The 17,951-nt window shown below is 38.3% G+C and overlaps 1 protein-coding gene across 4 annotated transcripts; it reads right to left on the bottom strand.

Moving 5' to 3' along the window:
* Positions 1–2,567: 2,567 nt before the first annotated feature.
* Positions 2,568–9,824, bottom strand: nkx2.2a (NK2 homeobox 2a). Of its 4 annotated transcripts, none has more exons than XM_038271611.1 (3): positions 9,684–9,824; positions 4,179–4,530; positions 2,568–3,594 (listed from the first exon to the last, which is right to left on the bottom strand). In XM_038271611.1, exons 2-3 carry the CDS (start codon positions 4,441–4,443, stop codon positions 3,014–3,016), a joined length of 846 nt encoding a protein of 281 aa, XP_038127539.1. In that variant the 5' UTR covers positions 4,444–4,530; positions 9,684–9,824; the 3' UTR covers positions 2,568–3,013. The 4 variants fall into 4 exon arrangements, with proteins under 4 accessions (XP_038127539.1, XP_038127536.1, XP_038127538.1 ...); XM_038271608.1 differs by lacking the exon at positions 9,684–9,824 and adding an exon at positions 6,435–6,668; XM_038271610.1 differs by lacking the exon at positions 9,684–9,824 and adding an exon at positions 6,435–6,662 and having other exon boundaries at positions 2,568–3,570.
* Between the last annotated feature and the right edge of the window lie 8,127 nt (positions 9,825–17,951).

Here is a 17,951-nt window from a genome sequence, read left to right as displayed (position 1 = left end):
AAATCTGACCCTGTAGCAAAGCAGTTGAAGGAATTCGGTTATTTTCTGCAGACTTAATAGCAGGACAAAGGTGAAAAAGTTTGAATTTAACGTTTCTGTTTGATCTTGTAGGCTAATGGACAGCTTTTCTATAATGTATGTATTTTTTTTAATGCCGCTACATATATAGATATATTTTTCCTACAATATAGGAACGACATAATCATACAATGCACATTTTTTATGTAAATTTTGCAGAATTTCCAATAGATGTGCGCACCAGCCACCGAAAAACTAGTATTTCTTTCTAGATATTTTTCCAAGGAAAAAAAAATCTACATCGCAAAGATAATAGTACCAGCAATAAATAAAAAAAGGAAATAAACGCTCCTAATTGTGCGTAAATATCCCCCGCATAGAAAACAAATCAAACCTTCTGAATGCAGGTGAGATCAATATAACTTCCCCTATTAATTTCGGTTATTTTTAGAAAAAAAAAGGTTTTGCATCTTTTCAAATGGAAGTGTCAAATAGTTTTCCATATTGCCATCTTACGACCAGGCCTTAGCGGGGGTGTGCAAAAAAAAAAAAAAAAAGACTGCAGAATTAATTATTTTTTTGCTTCTTTTTTTTTTTTTTTTTTTTTGCTGTATAATAATCAGCCTTTAACTTCGGGGAAAAAACTGGGATTGAAGGCAAAGAGAAATGAGAAGGCTGTTGTTGGCATAGCTCTATCAAGGAAGAAGGACTCCCTGTTACGCGTGAATGGGGCTTCTCTGTTTTGCCTCCCCGACCAGAATAGATATAGCACGGATTTTGAATTCGTTTTTCTTTGAGAGAGAGAGAGACAACAGTGCTTTACTTGAGAGCTTGATACAATTTAGGGGCTTGTGAGAGAGATCCTTTTCTCCTCTTCCGAACCCAGCTGCCCATATGGGACGCAACGTGTGCAGCAAAGATCACAATGGCACCAAGTGATAGGCGGGGGGACAAAAAGCCCAAAGGATTCATCTCCCTGACTCTGAACAGCACCGAGGAACTCTGTCTATCTGCGCTGTCTGCGTCTCAACTCGTGCTGCTAGTTAATATGCACGCCTCTAACATGCAGCAAAACCAGGGCCTGTGTGCGCTTTTGTCTTTTTACTGCCTTGTGTACAGTATTGTCTAGAGCTGGATTCAGGCCGACAGAATTCAAGGAGGAAGAGACAGAAATCTTAAGCATTACCCATCACTTTTTATTATTATTATTATTATTAAAATTTAAATTGAAATTCCATCCATCTAATATTATCTTATGTAAGATTTCCTTGAAATATTTTATTTTTCTTATGCGGGGCTTCCTATTTTTAATAAATTCACACCGTTGAGATGTAAATCTTACAATATATTCTGTTTATATTTATTTTGTGTTTGCATTCATTTTTTTTTTTTTGGAAGGGCGTTTTATTTTTATTTATTTTAATAATAACAATAATAAATAAACAATAAAGTTGCTGATTTATTTGACCTACAAGCTCAACCGGTGTTGAAACAGAAAAGCCTTTTGAATTTGCCCCCCACCCCCGCTTTTCTCACAAAGCAGAAGCCCTCACCCCCCACCCCCCCGAGACTATAGATTCTGTAAATAATTAGCAAATCTGGACTAATTTAGCTGTTTGTTTGGTGATGATAGGGGCGAGCCTAACATCTGCTGGGTAGAATTTTGTCCCGGGACAAACAAAAAAAAGCATGGATTTTTCTACTGGGGGGGTTATCATATTTACCCAAGAGACTGAGCAGAGTCAGATAATCCGCAGTGTGCTGCGCAGTAACCCATTGGCTTTTACTGCGGCAAATAAATAAAAAAAATCTAATAGAATACAATGTGTTCTAATATCCGGTTTGGAATCTTATGCGTAAAAATATTGATGGTAAAACTTTAGCAGAAGACTCAACTGCGGGATTCCAGCTGTTAAACAAAGGAAGCGCATTGATTGCGCTTCCTTTATTTGCAATTTAGCGCTTAATAAGATAACCAAACATTTATTGCATTAAATAATTGCTTTCCATCCGCTGTATGCCACTCTACAACCAAGGCCGGGGGTGCTGACAAAAAGGAGAGCTTTTGAGTCAAAAGCTTCTTGTGTTGAGAAGCCCACTTATATTAAGTGAGTGGATTTTAGTCCCATTTCACAAGTGACTTTAGGCTCTTTATCGACGAGTTGTTCGGACAGAGAAAAATATTCCCTGGATTAAATTTGACTAAAAGGAAAACAGAGTTGAAGTGCGCTAGACATTTATTCCCATTCTGCGCCACAATCCAGTGTTTGGCTCACTTCGCCCCTTTAAAACGAAACCGATAGGACACTTGTCAAACCAATGCTTCTTTTTAGTCATATTTCATTTAAAATATATGATCTTAAAATGAAGTTATTTCTCAACGATTGTTAAGATATTTTAAGCAATTCGTCTGCGTTTATTATTTTGTCTGCCCCATAGAATTTTGTTGTTTTTTTTAATAGGAAAAATACATTTGGAAACAAATCTCAGACTGCATCTAAATGCACCATTTGGTCTCAAATATTTACAAGAAAGAAAAACAAAAAAGGTGAAAACTTGCCAGTTTTTATTCATGGCCATAAATATTTTTTCGGTCCATAAAAGAAGCAAGAAATAAAATTTTGTTTCTATAATTATAAAGTGGTTCGCACGTGCTGATAATAACACGAAGAGACAAAAGAAAAAAAAAGAAAAAGAAATAAAAAGTAAAACATCTCTACAACCAACACACAACATACTTTACAAAAAAAAATATGTCACAAGAAGAGCATTGAAATTTCTTAATAAAATCTATAAGGGAGAGGTTTGGACCCAGTTCTCTTAACGAAAACATGTAAACACGGCGCACACATGAGCCCCGAATAAAAATGGTAGTATATATATGAGTCAAGCTGCAAAAATGAAGTCTTTTTTTTATTTGATGTTTTTTTTTTTCCTTTCTTTGCGGTGAAACTCTCTACAGCCCACCCTCCAAACCAAGTCTCTATATGTTTTCTCACCAAGTCCACTGTTGCGTTTGCACCAAGTGATGTGCTGTGGGGAACTGCGGCGTGGCCGCGGCGCCGTACTGCGCGTTATACTGCATGTGTTGGAGCGACTGCGCGCTATACGCCGAGAAAGGGATCCCGGCCTGAAAAGTGGCCGCCAAGTCCTGAGCTTTAAGAGTGTGACAAGGCTTCCCATCCCTGACTAAGACGGGCACGGCCACCCGCCGAGGAGAGGGGAGATGGGTCACTTCCATACCTTTCTCGGCCCGGGCTCTCTTCATCTTATACCGGTGGTTCTGGAACCAGATCTTCACTTGGGTTGGGGTGAGGCGGATGAGGCTAGCCAAGTGCTCCCTCTCTGGGGCAGATAGGTACCTCTGCTGTCTGAAACGACGCTCCAGCTCATATGTTTGCGCTTTGGAGAACAGCACCCTCCTTTTCCGCTTCTTGCCCGAGTCGCTGCCACCGCTGCTGGAGGTCTCCTTGTCGTTGTCTGGGGATTCGTCATCCGCGGACGGCTCCGGGGACTTGGCCGAGTCCTGCGAGCTGGCGGACAGACCGTGCACTGCGACAAGAAACGGGAGAAACACTGTCAAAATGTTATATCGGGAAGTTTTAAGAGAGATTTCTTACAGAGACATGTCATTTAGTAAAGATTAAAGATAAAGGATGCATTTTACATCAAATCTACTGGTGCGCAAAATGCCTGAGGCGCATACTGAGATGTAGGATCCCCATAAAGACATAAACTGGCCAATAATTCGACACAATGCAACTCTTTAGATTAAAATGATTGCAAATCATTGCTCTAAATAGGGAAAAAAAGTCAGACTTCTCAGAAAACAGAAAGAACCCGTGAAGCAGAAAAGCTGCATTGTCTTCTTACACCCTTCACATCACCAACCTCTGGTTTAACTCCAAAAACTGAAGCTGACAATAAAACTACAGAGAAATTTAAATTCAAACTCTCTTTTTTTATTATTTCGCCTGTTGTGACAAAAGCAAAGTGCTTTAAGACTTAACACTGCATGCGCACTGTGCCAAAGGAAGAGCTGTGCACGCCACCCCAGGGCATAATTAATGCGCTATATGAGCATGAATGTAATCAATTATCAATTTGCTTGTAACAGATCAAAATAGCATATAAGTCATGGAATATACGACTCTACTTACATGAATACTGAATGCTGTCCGTAGTTGCGAGCCATCGTGTGTAGGGATTGTCGGTACTGTCATAAAAGGGGTTCTTTAAATGCAGATTCTGGACGTTTTCTAGAGGACTTTGCACCAAAACTCCAGCGTTTTTCGTTGTCGATGCGGTCTCCGATCCTTCTGTGTCTTCCTCCGCTCCGGTGATAGATCCGTCCTCGTCATTAGTGTCAGGAAGGTCCAAAATGTCCTTTACAGAAAAGCCCGTCTTTGTGTTGGTCAACGACATATTCTGGTAGGGGGGGAAATATGCAAGGAAAAGTTGCTTGCAGCAGCTTTTTTTCGGAACAATCCGCTGTTGTGAGAAGAGAAAAAACTAACAAAGAGAGAAGAAGAAAAAAAAGCAGAGGGGAAAAATTAGGATGAGTAAGTGTCGCTCTACGCTGAAGTACAGTCAAAACAGCCTCTGTGGATAACCATCGCCTATGAGCAAAGCAAGAAGCAGTGGATTCGGTCTCTGTAAGTCCAGGAAGGATGCCAAAGTGGCTCAAGTGCTATATGCAGCTCATGGATACTGTGCTACTGCTGGGTGCTAGAGGGAAATAAGCCATTACCTTGTCCCGATCAGTCCATATAAGGTTGGTCTCAACACATGAACCTGCAGTGAAAAAGCATTAAAAAACGCGAAAGGTTGGCCACGTGTGGGCGGGTCTTAAGAGTCAAGTGGATGAAGACAGTGTTTGCAGATGTGAAATTGTGGGTTTTGGGGAGATCCGAGCCTCTACCATTGGTGCTTCAGAGCATGATGAGTGGTATAACGTGTCAATTAATTACAAAGACGGGGAGGGCCTTTTTTTTTTTACACCCTATTTACATACAAAGAACCTCCAAGTGTCCAAGTAGCTTTATACTCACAATACTTAAAAAGCCCAGTTCTGATAAATTGATCCTAAAGAAGCTTTTGCTCGTGACTTAGATAATAATAAAAAAAATAAAATATAAATATGTATTTTTTCACCTATGCATCATCTTTGGTTGAGGTGGGTGGGTGACTCCACTGAGTCTTTATATAAAATTAACAACAATGACAAAAAATAAAAGTAAATTGAGCTGTTCAAGTATTTGTGCATAATTTATGTAAACCTTTGTGTCAATATTTTTTCCACGGCTTAAGGGCGAGAGGTTGTGTTGAAACTAAAGCATACTTAAAAAACGCTATTCAAGACAATAATAATAAATAATAAAAACATGACTTGCGATGGCTGGTTTGTGAAAAAAAAAATCTTTGCATTTTTTCTTAATGCTTTCCCTCCAGGCAAATATTTGCTTTCAGTTTGTGTTGCTTCATTTGAGGTGCTCCATCTTTCTTCTTTTTTTCCCCTTGTGAAATCCGAGTATCATTGTTGCTGACTTTATTTTCCTCCCCTCTAAGACTTTCCCTTTTTTTCGCTCTCCTCTCTCAGCCTCCCTCATCCAGTAGGGCTATGTGATGTGGGTGACAACGCTGCGGCGTTTTTCAGCAGGTCCGCTGCGCATCCTGGGTGGTCGGGCCCGGGCAAACACAAATACAAACCGATTGCTAAGCTGCAGACAATGGGGGAAATGTAGACAAATGTCCGGCTCCCGTTGGAAGCTTTTGTCCGGCCGCAGTTTTTTGCATTTATTTCAGGCCCCGAATAATGGATGATTGACGCCCCGCGGACAATGCTTTCTAACTGTTTGGAATAAATCTGAGATTGTTCGTAGTTGTCATGGTATTCAACTGCTTTCAATGGACTATCTCTTCATTCAATTCCAGGATCCTTCCACAATATTAGGAAAAGTCCTTCATCTCAACATAGACACACATTTCTTGGCTTTAAAGCACACATTCTATCTTCTTTACGAAAGCAGCAACTGTTGTGTCTGCAGAAAAAAATCAACCAAACTTAGAGATGCACCAATCGATTATTAATATTACTCATATTTTTATTAATAATATTGTTTATTAAAAATTGCGCATTGGTATTATAGCCTACTATAACCTCTATTACTATCAGTAATAATAGCAGTGACAACTATGATAATGATAAAAATACAAGTCCCATTATATAGCCTGAGATTTAGACACTTTCTGTGCTCAAATAGAGCACAGGTCTGAGGTAAATATTTTACCAGACTGACAGAATTAATCACAAGTCTCAACATCCAACAAAGGCTCCTTTGAGATGAACGGGCTGCATGGACAAACTGGAGCTGAGCTTGAGCTTCTGTGTGCTAGGGGAGAGAGAGGTGACTGACCTGATCCACCGGGTGATGCTGCACAGCTAAATCCAACATGTGAATGGACGTACAGCCAGCAGAAGACACACATGGAGCTTTACGCATCGCGGAGGAACGGCCCAGGAAGGCAACAGGGGGACTCCATGCGCGCACCTCATCAGGAAACTCGCTCGGCCCATGCAGGGCTTTATTTCGCTGAGATTTACTTAGTGCCTTAAAAAGTGCGTGGAGCCAAATCTGGGTATGTTTGAGCACGCAGGGTTGTCACCCGTGACATCCCGCGACTGTGACATGGAAGGAGGCTGGGTGGGGTGGGGGGGGGGGGGGGGTTGGTTTAAGGCAGTGAGCTGCATATGCTCAGCTTCTGGGGATATACCAGGCTGCTATTTGATCAATTGAGCCGAGAGTTTCCTAAAGAAAAGGTAAATGTGCACTGGCTAAGTGGACGCACTCCACTTGGAGAGCCTATCGCACTCTGTTTACCTGTTTACTTTCGCAGGTAGTTCAAACAGGCCTCTCGCCTCTGTGACGGTGGCAAGTGTGCACAGTATTTTCTTTTGTTCAGGAAAACAAAACGAGTTAAGAAAAAAAAAACTCACAATATACAAGATCGAACGTGCAAATGCTTCATTTAGAGAAAAATAATAAAAATATTTCGCAAAACGAACATAGTAACCATTGGAATTTTATTTTATTAATTCTTATTTATTGTTTAAGGATTTGATCGTTTCTTTAATTTTGTAAGATGATAAAATTTGTGTCAGTATGTAAAAAAGCCCAAAGATTAAACTAATTTTGCTGGTTTCTCTATCGATACAGAAGATAAAGCTTAAGAAGGGCCTCTGAGATGCAGATGCATCAGGAATTAGGAGACAACAAGGGGGGGAGTGCGCTTCTTCTTCCTAATACCTCGCTTGCTTCAGTCGAGCTAATTCCAGAACTGGATAGGATAATATTTCTCTAATGAATTTGTTTTTGTGCAGCAGGCTGCTCAGAAAACATGCATAGTACTAATCATTTTTTATGTGATCCTTCCCGCTGTAAATATGCTACAACCAGTCCTCCCTTTTTAATAATAGCCACAGACTAGATCATTGTTCAGGCACATTAAAGGTTTTTTTTAATACCATTCTCATTCAAAAACAATTATTTTTTTTCGGATCAACCTCCCTTTCAAGAAACACAAAAATGAATCCGGTCTGATTAATTTTAATTCCCTCCTAAAAATTCATGCCCACGATTGTTCCCACAATAAGTAAAGAAAGGGGGTTTTATATTACTGATTGAATAAATCTTTCGATTGAAAGCGCAAATAAAAATGCCGCAGGATGATCCATAATAGGGTTGATCAGTGCTTCCTTTTAATCGCTGATTTTCAGCATGTTGGGACGCCTGAGGGATGGAGTTGGTCTTTGATAAAGGTAACCCCGCTTGCCTCAGGGCAGCTGTGATAAATGTATAGAGTGACAAGCCTCCTATGATTAAAAGCCAATATATTAAAAAAAAAGGTAAAGCTGCTGCTGCCTTATTTATTGCTGCCAAGATGGCCGGGGACACTTGGCTTCAGGGGAAGATTTTATTTTTTTTTTTTACATTTTTATACCCCAGAAAGCCAACCTTCTTTTCCTTCAAGGAAAAAAAAAGCCTTTATTCTTCTTCCTTTCTATAATGATTAAACATGTCAGTGCAAGATTATAGAGTCGCGCCCATGACCCGAGGAGATGCCTTCATTTGTTAAACCACCAGTTTATTTGTAACGCTGAATTTCATGCCATGCTGGGCAAATCGCCCTAATCTTTCCACTGTGTGTCAAAAAAAAGAAGTCGCTTAAAAAAAAAGACATTATTTTTTAATCCCTTCCCCCCTTTTCTCTGTCGCACTGTCACTGGGCGGAGGTGAGGGAAACGCTGACTTTTTAATCAAAAGAGGACGCTTATAATGAAAAAATTAAAAATAAATAAATAGATTTAAAAAACGGAAAAAGGGCATTAAAAATAAAGAAATATTTCCTTTGGAGGGTTTGATATGAGGGCTTCTGAATGACACAAGAAGCTGCAGATAACTTATCCTCCTTGTGAGGTGTCTTGTTTGTGAGAGCGGTAATAACATTAACAGTTGTTCACATCTGTAGAGCTCTAGCGGTCTCTACCGGTAAAATTAAGAAACAACAGGGGGTGATCTTCAGATTAAACTACTTATATTAAACAAAATGTTGGTTATACAGACTAATAAGCCATGAGGTAATGATTTATTATCATTAAACTGTGCGAAGTCATAACTTTTCTACGTTTTTTTTCCTAATAAACTATCCGATTTCATTTCGATAACAATTGTAGTCCGAAAAACACAGCATGGTTATAATGGATTAATCTGCATTTCAGCATTTTACAAACTTTTTAGAAGGAGGAAAGAATGCTTTTTGTGCTTTGCCTTTATCTGATAAAGACAAAGAAAATAAAAATATAACTGGTCTGCTTTTGTTAATGTGGTGATGAAGAAATCTTTTTTCTTTTTCTTTTCTTTTTTTTTTGCTTTAATTCCAAAATATCCAACCTCGTCTATAATCTGCCATGGGTTTCTAGTCTATGAAAAAAATCAAAAGTCAGTCAGAAATCCAATAATCATTACAAGTAAGAGGAATTATTTGGATTTTAAACAAATCAAGGAAGGAGGAAAAAAAGAAGTAAAAAGACCAATAAAAAGAAAGGAAAGAAAAGAAAATGTGCTTTAAAGAACTTTATGTGATTCTACATGGTGCATTCAAACATCGATTTTAGTTCCCCCGTTGAACAACATATCCTACCATGACTCTTTGCGCTAGTAACAAACTATTTCTAAGGTGGGTTTGATTAATTAGACAAAAAAAAAACTTAAATGAATAACTTTTAGGCCACAGTTACGCTTTGAGTTTACTAAGTACAGAGATGTCTACTTTTCAGTTTTTTGTTGTTGTTTTTTTTTGCAGAAAAGTTTTACCTTTTTTTCTTTTTGTTTGTTAGAGCTCAATAACCAAGCATGGACCGCTCAGCTGAATGCGTAATGATCACCAGCTACTGTGTGCAAAAAATCCAAAACAACAGGCCTAGCACACACAAACAAAGACGAAATAAATAATCATTTTGACCAAAGCCAATCTTTCCAAAGTGTATTTATGTCAAAACATAAGAGAAAACACAAAAGTTCACATTGGAAGACAAAAAGTTTCTGTTAATATATAAAAATACAAATGAGAGTGCGCAAAGTTGCCTGGAGCACAGGTGTCCTTACCTAAACTGGAAGGTGTCTGTATGTGTTGGCAGCGTTAGGACAGCAGCAGAGTTAATGAAATATCTCCAAATGGGAGACAAGAGTGCGTGCAGTGATAAGCCTGATGTGGTTTATATACCCAGAAAGCAAGTGCTCCTCTTCTCATATTGTCCAAGAGCGTTTGCATAGCTGGCCAAGTGGCTGTGCTCTTGCTGACTCGCTAACATTGTGCGATGTTTGTTTTCCCCCTTGGTGTGACGTGAGACAAAATATTGGCCATATGTTCATCTGCAATAAATTGGTCCTGGGCGCAAACACAGGACCCCCCCTCCTCCAGGAAGACGGTGCTTTTAAACTCATAAGGCAAGTTTTCTCCTTTCGAGATGTTTTTGCGGGACACGAAACTATCCGGTGCGCTGTGATGGTAAATGATATTGTCGCAACAGCCTGTTTTAAGAGATAATTGTGCGCCTATGGAAGCGTTGCCGGTTGGTCTTTCCTCCGCGACCTATTATTCCTCACCCAGGGCGCTCTAATAAATCGCTTGGTAACCAAGAAGCGACGCAGTCTAAAGAGCAGATGTGGCATGTTATCCACACCACAGTTGCGTTTACATTAGATACCCTGATACAATGAGTGATAACCAAGGTCAGCTCCCAGGAGGGCACTTGCACATTCACTGGATACACTTGAGACTATGAGAACAGGCACGGTCCATATGTATAACATTATTATTATCTTTATAATAATAATAATAATAATAATAATAATAATAATAATAATAATAATAATAATAATAATAATAATAATAATAATAATTACATAACATACATAACATAATTACATAACAATTATTATTATTTTTTATTAAAAAACATTAGAATAATCATTAAGATACATTAATTTAATGATGGTAATTATTAAAATTATAATAGAAATAACAGCAATGATAAAAAATGGCAATATTAATAGTAATTGATATGTTTTTTTATTATTTTGTTTTCATGTACAAAGGTAGACATATGTTCAGTGTTTATTTGAAGTCTTAGTTTAGATTACACTGATATAAATTGTGCATTCTATATACATCTTTATCAGGCTAATCTAATTCCGCTCTTTCCATTTAAATCTAATAAAAAACAAAACAAAATGCATTTTATAGCAAGTAGTCATCCCTCGTTTTGCAATAAATATAAAGAAAAAACAGTTTAATGTTTTCTTTTTATAGGCTGCTAGGGGCCTGTAGGTCTGTTGAAATAAATATAACACATTTTCAAGTATTTAAATTTTATTCACCTTCACCATATTTGGGAAGTAAATTGTCATTTTGAAGCAAGAAAAACCAAAAAAAAAAAAAAAGGAATCGAAGTTAAAATGAATCTCCCTATGTAAACTTTACACCTGTTGCTTGTAAAGATGGACTGGGAGGAGGTGACACTTTTTATGTGTGAACATTGCCTCACGTGTGTAAAGATGATGGCAGGGAATGCAGGTAATTGTCCAGGAAGAAAGCAATACGAGGCAAACACCAATTGTTCCATAATGACATGTTGGGAGGGAATGACTCAAATCAAGACAATGATTTTATTGTGGGCAACCTGGAATCTATGCATGATGATAATGGTGTTGCCTAGTAGAGCTGGAGCGACCATCAATCAATAGAGAATACACTACTGATGGGTTTTGTGCTGGGCCACTTTGCTGATGAAAGACTGAGATTATCATGCCTACCGCTGCTGTCTTCAAGAGTATCACTAAGACGCTGAGAATACACATAAATAAATTGGTCTCATACCTTCTTTGAAATCCCACATTAAGGCCAAGCAGTTAGTTAGAGCTGGAATGTATTCATGAGGTTGAGACAAATGTGAAAAAAGCTTTCCACTCAACCGCTCTGTGAATGCCCCTACGCTGTTTGAGATGTGCCACAAGTGCTCTGGGTGCTAAATACAAGACCTCCTGAAAAGGGATGGGTAAGATAGGCCTTAGCGGTCAAGCTATTATCAATCCCAGGCCCAGAGCTTGATGACTAACATACTTCAGATGTGGTTAATGGCTTCGTAGGAACACTGATGCCACAGCTATTCTGAAATCAATCAGTTCAAGTTTTAATGTATCGACTGCTCGAGGAGGACTAAAAGAGGCCAAGCTTTTCGACACACAAACGCAGGAATGGATGAAGTTGATTTCACCAGGAAGATACACTTTGGAAAAAAAAAAGTTTAATTAAAGCTGAGGACTCACTTGTGCTCATAGTCGATGATATCCAGTCCTATCAGCATTAAAGGCTCGGGTAATATTTTCTCACAAAGCCATGCACTTATTGCGGTTTAGCGTTGGATCACAAAGTCCTCAGCATTAGGATGAGTAGATGGCAGTTTTTAGACATAGTAAAAGGAATTGAGTTGTTTCCAACAAAGTGCCCAATTCTGAACATTGGCGGAGTAACCAATCTCTTAAATTACAACAGATCCTTGTGAATTTGAGGAGCTGTGGAGTGCAGGGTGAATAAACTTAACATTTTTACCCTGCTATGTTACATACTGGAGATGAAGAGTAGAAACTGAACAATGAGTGTGAAAGTGGTGAGTTGTGTCCAAGTGTTAACTGAGTGAAAGAAAAAAGTTCCTCAAGGGCACACATGAAATGTCTGGTATTTTCCATCAAAATATCCGATTTACAGGTTGCATGGAAGGGTTTTGTGGGCATTACTTGACATTAATAACTTTATACTTGAATACCTCTTTTCCAGTGCTAGGCCTTTGGCGCGAGGTCAGGGCTCAGCCTTGAGGAGCCATACAGCCGTTTGTAAACGCTGTTGCTGGGGTCGGGGACCAGACAACATGTTTTGTTAGCCTGTAAGCCCCCGTGGCATGCGGTTACAAAAGAACGGCCCTGTCTGGGTAAGACTTTTGAAAACCTTTTTGCCACAAATAAAGACGAAGACCTAAATAATAACGATCCTCACTTAAGAACTAACAGGGTGAGTCAAATGCCATAAGCCTGGGTAATATGGAAGTTAGAGCTGCTGAAACCCAAAGCCACAAATGAAGGAACTGGATCTATCCTTCAGAAATGAAAGCTTTAAGTATTGTTGATGAATTGAAAAAAAAAAAAAAAAAGAACCATGTTTTATGTCTTTGAAGCTGCCTCCATCTGAGAAAGTCTTATCATGTGGCTCTGAAACAAGTGAAAGGTCATTTGAAAGAGTCGTTTCTGACACTGAGGACAGCAGCTACCTTTACAGGTAGAAACATCAAATCACTGCTGTAACCAGTGTAGTATGAAGATACATTTGAGTGTTCACCTTTTAACCCCAGGAACTCTCTGCTCTCTACCCTATTTTTTAGCTGACTAGTTGGCTATCATGGTTTTAACAAAACGATCTGTTAGTTTAACGGAAATTAACCATGTTTCTAATAATCAAGTGTTTTTTGACTCATTAAATAGTTGTAAGCTCTCACACCTGCGAATCTCTCTGATATCATAGAGGAGCAGCTCTGTGATTTTCTCGTTAACATCTTTAATTCATCTGTGTTTTATAATGCATTAGTTTAAGCATTCTTTGTTGCCCTAGTCCAGTCAGAAGCCAAATTTACGACGGAGTATTAGGGCCACACATGAAGAGAAAAAATATTTTTGCCATGACGAGATTAAACTCGACATGTCGACTTTAAAGTCGACATGTCGACATTTAACTCAACATTTCGAGAATAAAGTTGAAATGTCATGTTGAGTTTAATCTCGACGTGTCGACAATAAAGTTTAAATTAGTTCAAGAGAGCCAACCGCTGCACAGGATACATGCACAGAATCCAGAATCAGACATGCCTTGTGTAGATGATTTGGTCAAATTGTACTTTCTGTGATGATTATACAGTTATACAGTTGCAGCACGTCAAAGACTACCTTCACTCTTAAAACGCAGACTGCAGCTGTGGAGTGCGGTTGCTCTTTTCTCCAAACTTTAGAATGTCGAGATTAAAGTCGCCACGATATATCAACTTTATTCTCGAAATGGTGAGTTTAAAGTCGACAGGGCGAGTTTAAAGTCGACACGTCGAGATTAAACTCAACATTTTGAGAATAAAGTTGAAATGTCATGTTGAGTTTAATCTCGACGTGTCGACTTTAAACTCGCCATTTCGAGAATAAAGTTGATATATCATGGCGACTTTAATCTCGACACTCCAAAGTTTGGAGAAAAGAGCAACCGCGCTCCACAGCTGCAGTCTGCGTTTTAAGAGTGAAGGTAGTCTTTGACGTGCTGCAACTGTATAGGATTCTGTGCATGTATCCTGTGCAGCGGTTGGCTCTCTTGAACTAATTTAAACTTTATTGTCGACACGTCGAGATTAAACTCAACATGACATTTCAACTTTATTCTCGAAATGTTGAGTTTAAAATCGACAGGGCGAGATTAAACTCAACATGACATTTCAACTTTATTCTCGAAATGTTGAGTTCAATGTCGACATGTCGACTTTAAAGTCGACAAGTCGAGTTTAATCTCGTCATGGCAAAAATATATTTTTTCTCTTCATGTGTGGCCCTAATACTCCGTCGTACAAATTACTAGCTAAGGAGTGGATCTGAAAAGAGATTGTGGAACAAATCTTTGTTTCAACTAAGAAACTTAACCCCACTAATATACTGGTCTTGGTGTCTAGATATTCCTCATATCTGCAGTAGTAATTAATGTTTTGAATTATATGTAATGCTAAGTCCATCACGTGTTTCTATGAAGTTCATTCTAAGAGTTTTTTTCCCATATTTTCAGGAGCACTGTCTTTGCAGACACATCCTCTGTTGAAACCTAAGCAACATCCAAGGAGAGAGTCTGAACTGGCAGCATAACGCGAAGCAGAAATACAACTGTTTATATTGACCCTCATTGCCACCCTTCACCTATTCTAACCCAAAGTTCTCACCCTGTCCGTAAAATGTCTATTAAGTTTCTTAACCTTTGAGTTCCTCCTACTTTTTCCCTTATAACGCTTTATATCACAGATTCAAATCCTGGGGGCATTCCACTTGTCATTTGACAACTAAACAGACACTTTTATTCATCTTGTTTGTAGAAAAAGGACTATGTGGTTTTCAATCAGTTTTTTTTCTTAGTCTGAATAAAAAAAAAAAAAAACAAGACTATTAGGTTAACTGGCTTCTCTAAATTCTCCTTAGGCTTGAGTGTGTGCGTGAATGGTTGTTTGTCCTGTTTATCTTTGTGTTGCCCTGTGATGGACTTGCGACCTGTCCAGGGTGGACCCTGCCTCTCCCCCGTAGATGGCTGGAGATGGGCACCAGCACCCCTCGCGACCCCAGCTAGGATAAAGCATTACAGAAAATGGAATGGATGGATGTATTTTATTTTATTCATTAATTAATTCGGCTTACTTTGTTGTCTTCACTCCACTTTATTCCTTTTCAAGTTAAAAGTATTTGATAATATAAAATGGGATTTTTGCCCCACCACCCTGACTGATATCTTAGTTTTTCATGGAATGTTATTTTATTGAATATTAATAACACATTTTCTTATTAAAACATTCAGATGTTAAGTCTATGGAAAATGCTTCAGTTGAGTTATGGTACTTATTTGATTTTTCATAAGTAATGACTGTGGTTGTTATATATGAGGGACTAGGTATTGTATCTTAATAAGGTGTTTAGAAGAGACCCTATGTTTGTCATGATTGCAGCTCCGGTAGCTGATCTGATTACTCACTTCATTCACCTGCTGTTCCCTCTCTGCTCTATAATTATTCATCTTTTTCACCTGCTCCCTCTGCTATATATAGGGTTTCAGCCCAGCTATCAGGGCCAGATCATTATTCTTAGTTGTGTTATGTTTTCTTGTTAGTTTTTCATGTGTGTTTGTTTTTTAGTTCAGTTAAGTCCCTGGTTCATGTCCTGATTCTTAGAGGCCAGTGTGTTTAGAGGGTGTTTGTCCCTGTCTCCTGATCTGTCTGTTCTTATTTGGATTGGAACCTGTTGTCAGGCAACTGACTCCTGGATGTCAGAATGGTCCTCTTCTGAACAGTTTCTCTGGATCGGATTCCTGCCTGCTCACTGGGGTTGCTGCATCGGGGAACCTCTGGAAGTGTCAGTGTAGCATCTCGTTGGCAGTGCACCGATATCGTCTGATCCTGCCTTTGATGAAAGGATGGACTGAATGCTAAACAAGAGTGCCAGTGATGAATTGTGCCCTGCCTTCCCTTGCAGTTGCTGCAGGTCCGCTGATCCACAGCAGCCCGTTTTTCCACTCTGTTTAGTCTGTCTAATATAGTCTTTGTCATTAAAGGTTTTGAAACTTCCCACTGTCTGACTCGCCTGAATGCTGGGTCCATCTGTTGATTTTATGACAATGATTACCAGTTAATGAAAATGATCTTTACCCTAACGTGATATATAAAATTTAATATCAGTAAATAAAGAAATCATGATTTGTGTCGCTCATGAATGTCACAAATAAATTGAAATGGTTTTAAATAATATGAATAATGATGTTAGATTATTTGATTTTGAGTTTGCTCTCTGTTATCAGTATCTTTTACAAAAAAAGCCAAATAAAACTGTAATTTATTGTCACTTGGCAAAGTTTTTGTATTCAAGCGAATTCCTTTGCCTTAAACACATTTTCACAAAAAATGTCTTAATTTTAAACAGTAAATCACATTTGACCTGCTCTGAGTGATTAAGAAATCTCTGGAACAACAAGGCTGGATAGAACTGATGCATCTCTGGACTATTTATTTCAGAGCTTCAAAAGTAACAAAAATACATGATATGAATTCGTATTGATAGAGGTACAAAAATACCGCATGAGTAACTTATTGATAGATTTTAGCATTCAGAGGGATTTGGGTTTTAACTCATTCTTTATGGTAAATTAGTTTAAGTCATTTACTTATAGAAGCCTTGTCTATCATGTGGAGCAGATGTATTCTTATATATACTCTTCCTAAGACTTGTTTTGAGTTGAATTCATTCTACAATTTTTGACTTTTCACTAGGTCATATGTGGATGCACTGTTTTTACTGTATTTACTGTATCCATGCACCTTTTTCTTCCTTTGTTAAATTCTTCTTTTTTGAATCAATCAATCAATCAATCAATCAATCAATCAATCAATCAATCAATCAATCAATCAATCAATCAATCAATCAATCAATCAATCAATCAATCAATCAATCTTTCAGGCCTAACTAAATAGGATGCTTGTATGATATTTAAAAATTTAATTGTGTTGTTATTATCCGTATAAGAGAAACAGTGGTCTAATTGTGTGGTTGTGCTATCTGCTTACCATATATCTTCTACAAACTAAGTGATTAAGGCTGTTACTTTACTCTGAGACAATAAGTGTAACATATTTTGTGTTTGTGGCTGTGCCAGTACCAGTTACAGTGTTGTGTTGTGTTGTGTTGTGTTGTGTTGTGTTGTGTTGTGGTGTGGTGGGTTGATGTTGTTATTGGGTTTTGGTTACGGCACAGAGAGAGCTCGACAGTGAAAGGAGTCACCCACTCCAGCTTCATCAACATTAGGTCATTTAAAGTAACTTATGTTTTCTACACCACCTTTACAGCAATTATCATTCATCGTAGGAGAGGCCTTTAAGAATGCTGTTCAAGCAACAAGAATGAACAAAATCCTGCAGACAAATTGCAGCACATTTTAAAGCTCATAAGCTGAGTCTAAATGCTGCCAGTCTGTTTATCTTTGGATATGTTTTAATTCCTCTGTGAAGACTTTAGGCTAAGAAAAAAACAGGAGCAATAGTTCAGTCACTCTAATCTTCCAACACCTTCATCTCCAAAACAATAAATTAGAGTAGAGGTCAAGGATAGATCATTTCAAGCAGGCCTGGGGTTGGCCTTGTCTTCTCTCAAGCACAACAGAGCTGCTATTAAGAAAAGGTTCAAAAGTATCACAAAGATATCTTCTGTTACCTTCAGCAGTGTATATGCAGGGCTGCATGAATACAACTCTTGTTTTTCAAAAGGAACCAACAACCGACAAAGCAGTGAAATTCTAAAAAAGAGATGTGTGAAGGTTGTCATTTTGTAAGAATGTGTCTTTCTATGAATATAAATGTCTAAAACCTCTCTAGCAGAGGTAAGAGATAAAATCTTAGAAATTCACTTAGGTGCAAACATTTAGTAAAAGTTAGCAACTAAAGTGTTTGCTTTGTGCCAAACAACCAATAACGGGACTTTAAGGAGTTCTTTTAGGAGTGAAGATCTCCTCAAGTGGAGATTAAAAAATCATTTAAATGCTTGTTTTCG

This window comes from Cyprinodon tularosa, unplaced genomic scaffold (assembly GCF_016077235.1).
Source record: "Cyprinodon tularosa strain WSP-4 unplaced genomic scaffold, ASM1607723v1 ctg80, whole genome shotgun sequence".
NCBI classification, from domain to species: Eukaryota; Metazoa; Chordata; class Actinopteri; order Cyprinodontiformes; family Cyprinodontidae; genus Cyprinodon; species Cyprinodon tularosa.
This window is presented reverse-complemented; position numbering and strand designations above follow the sequence as displayed.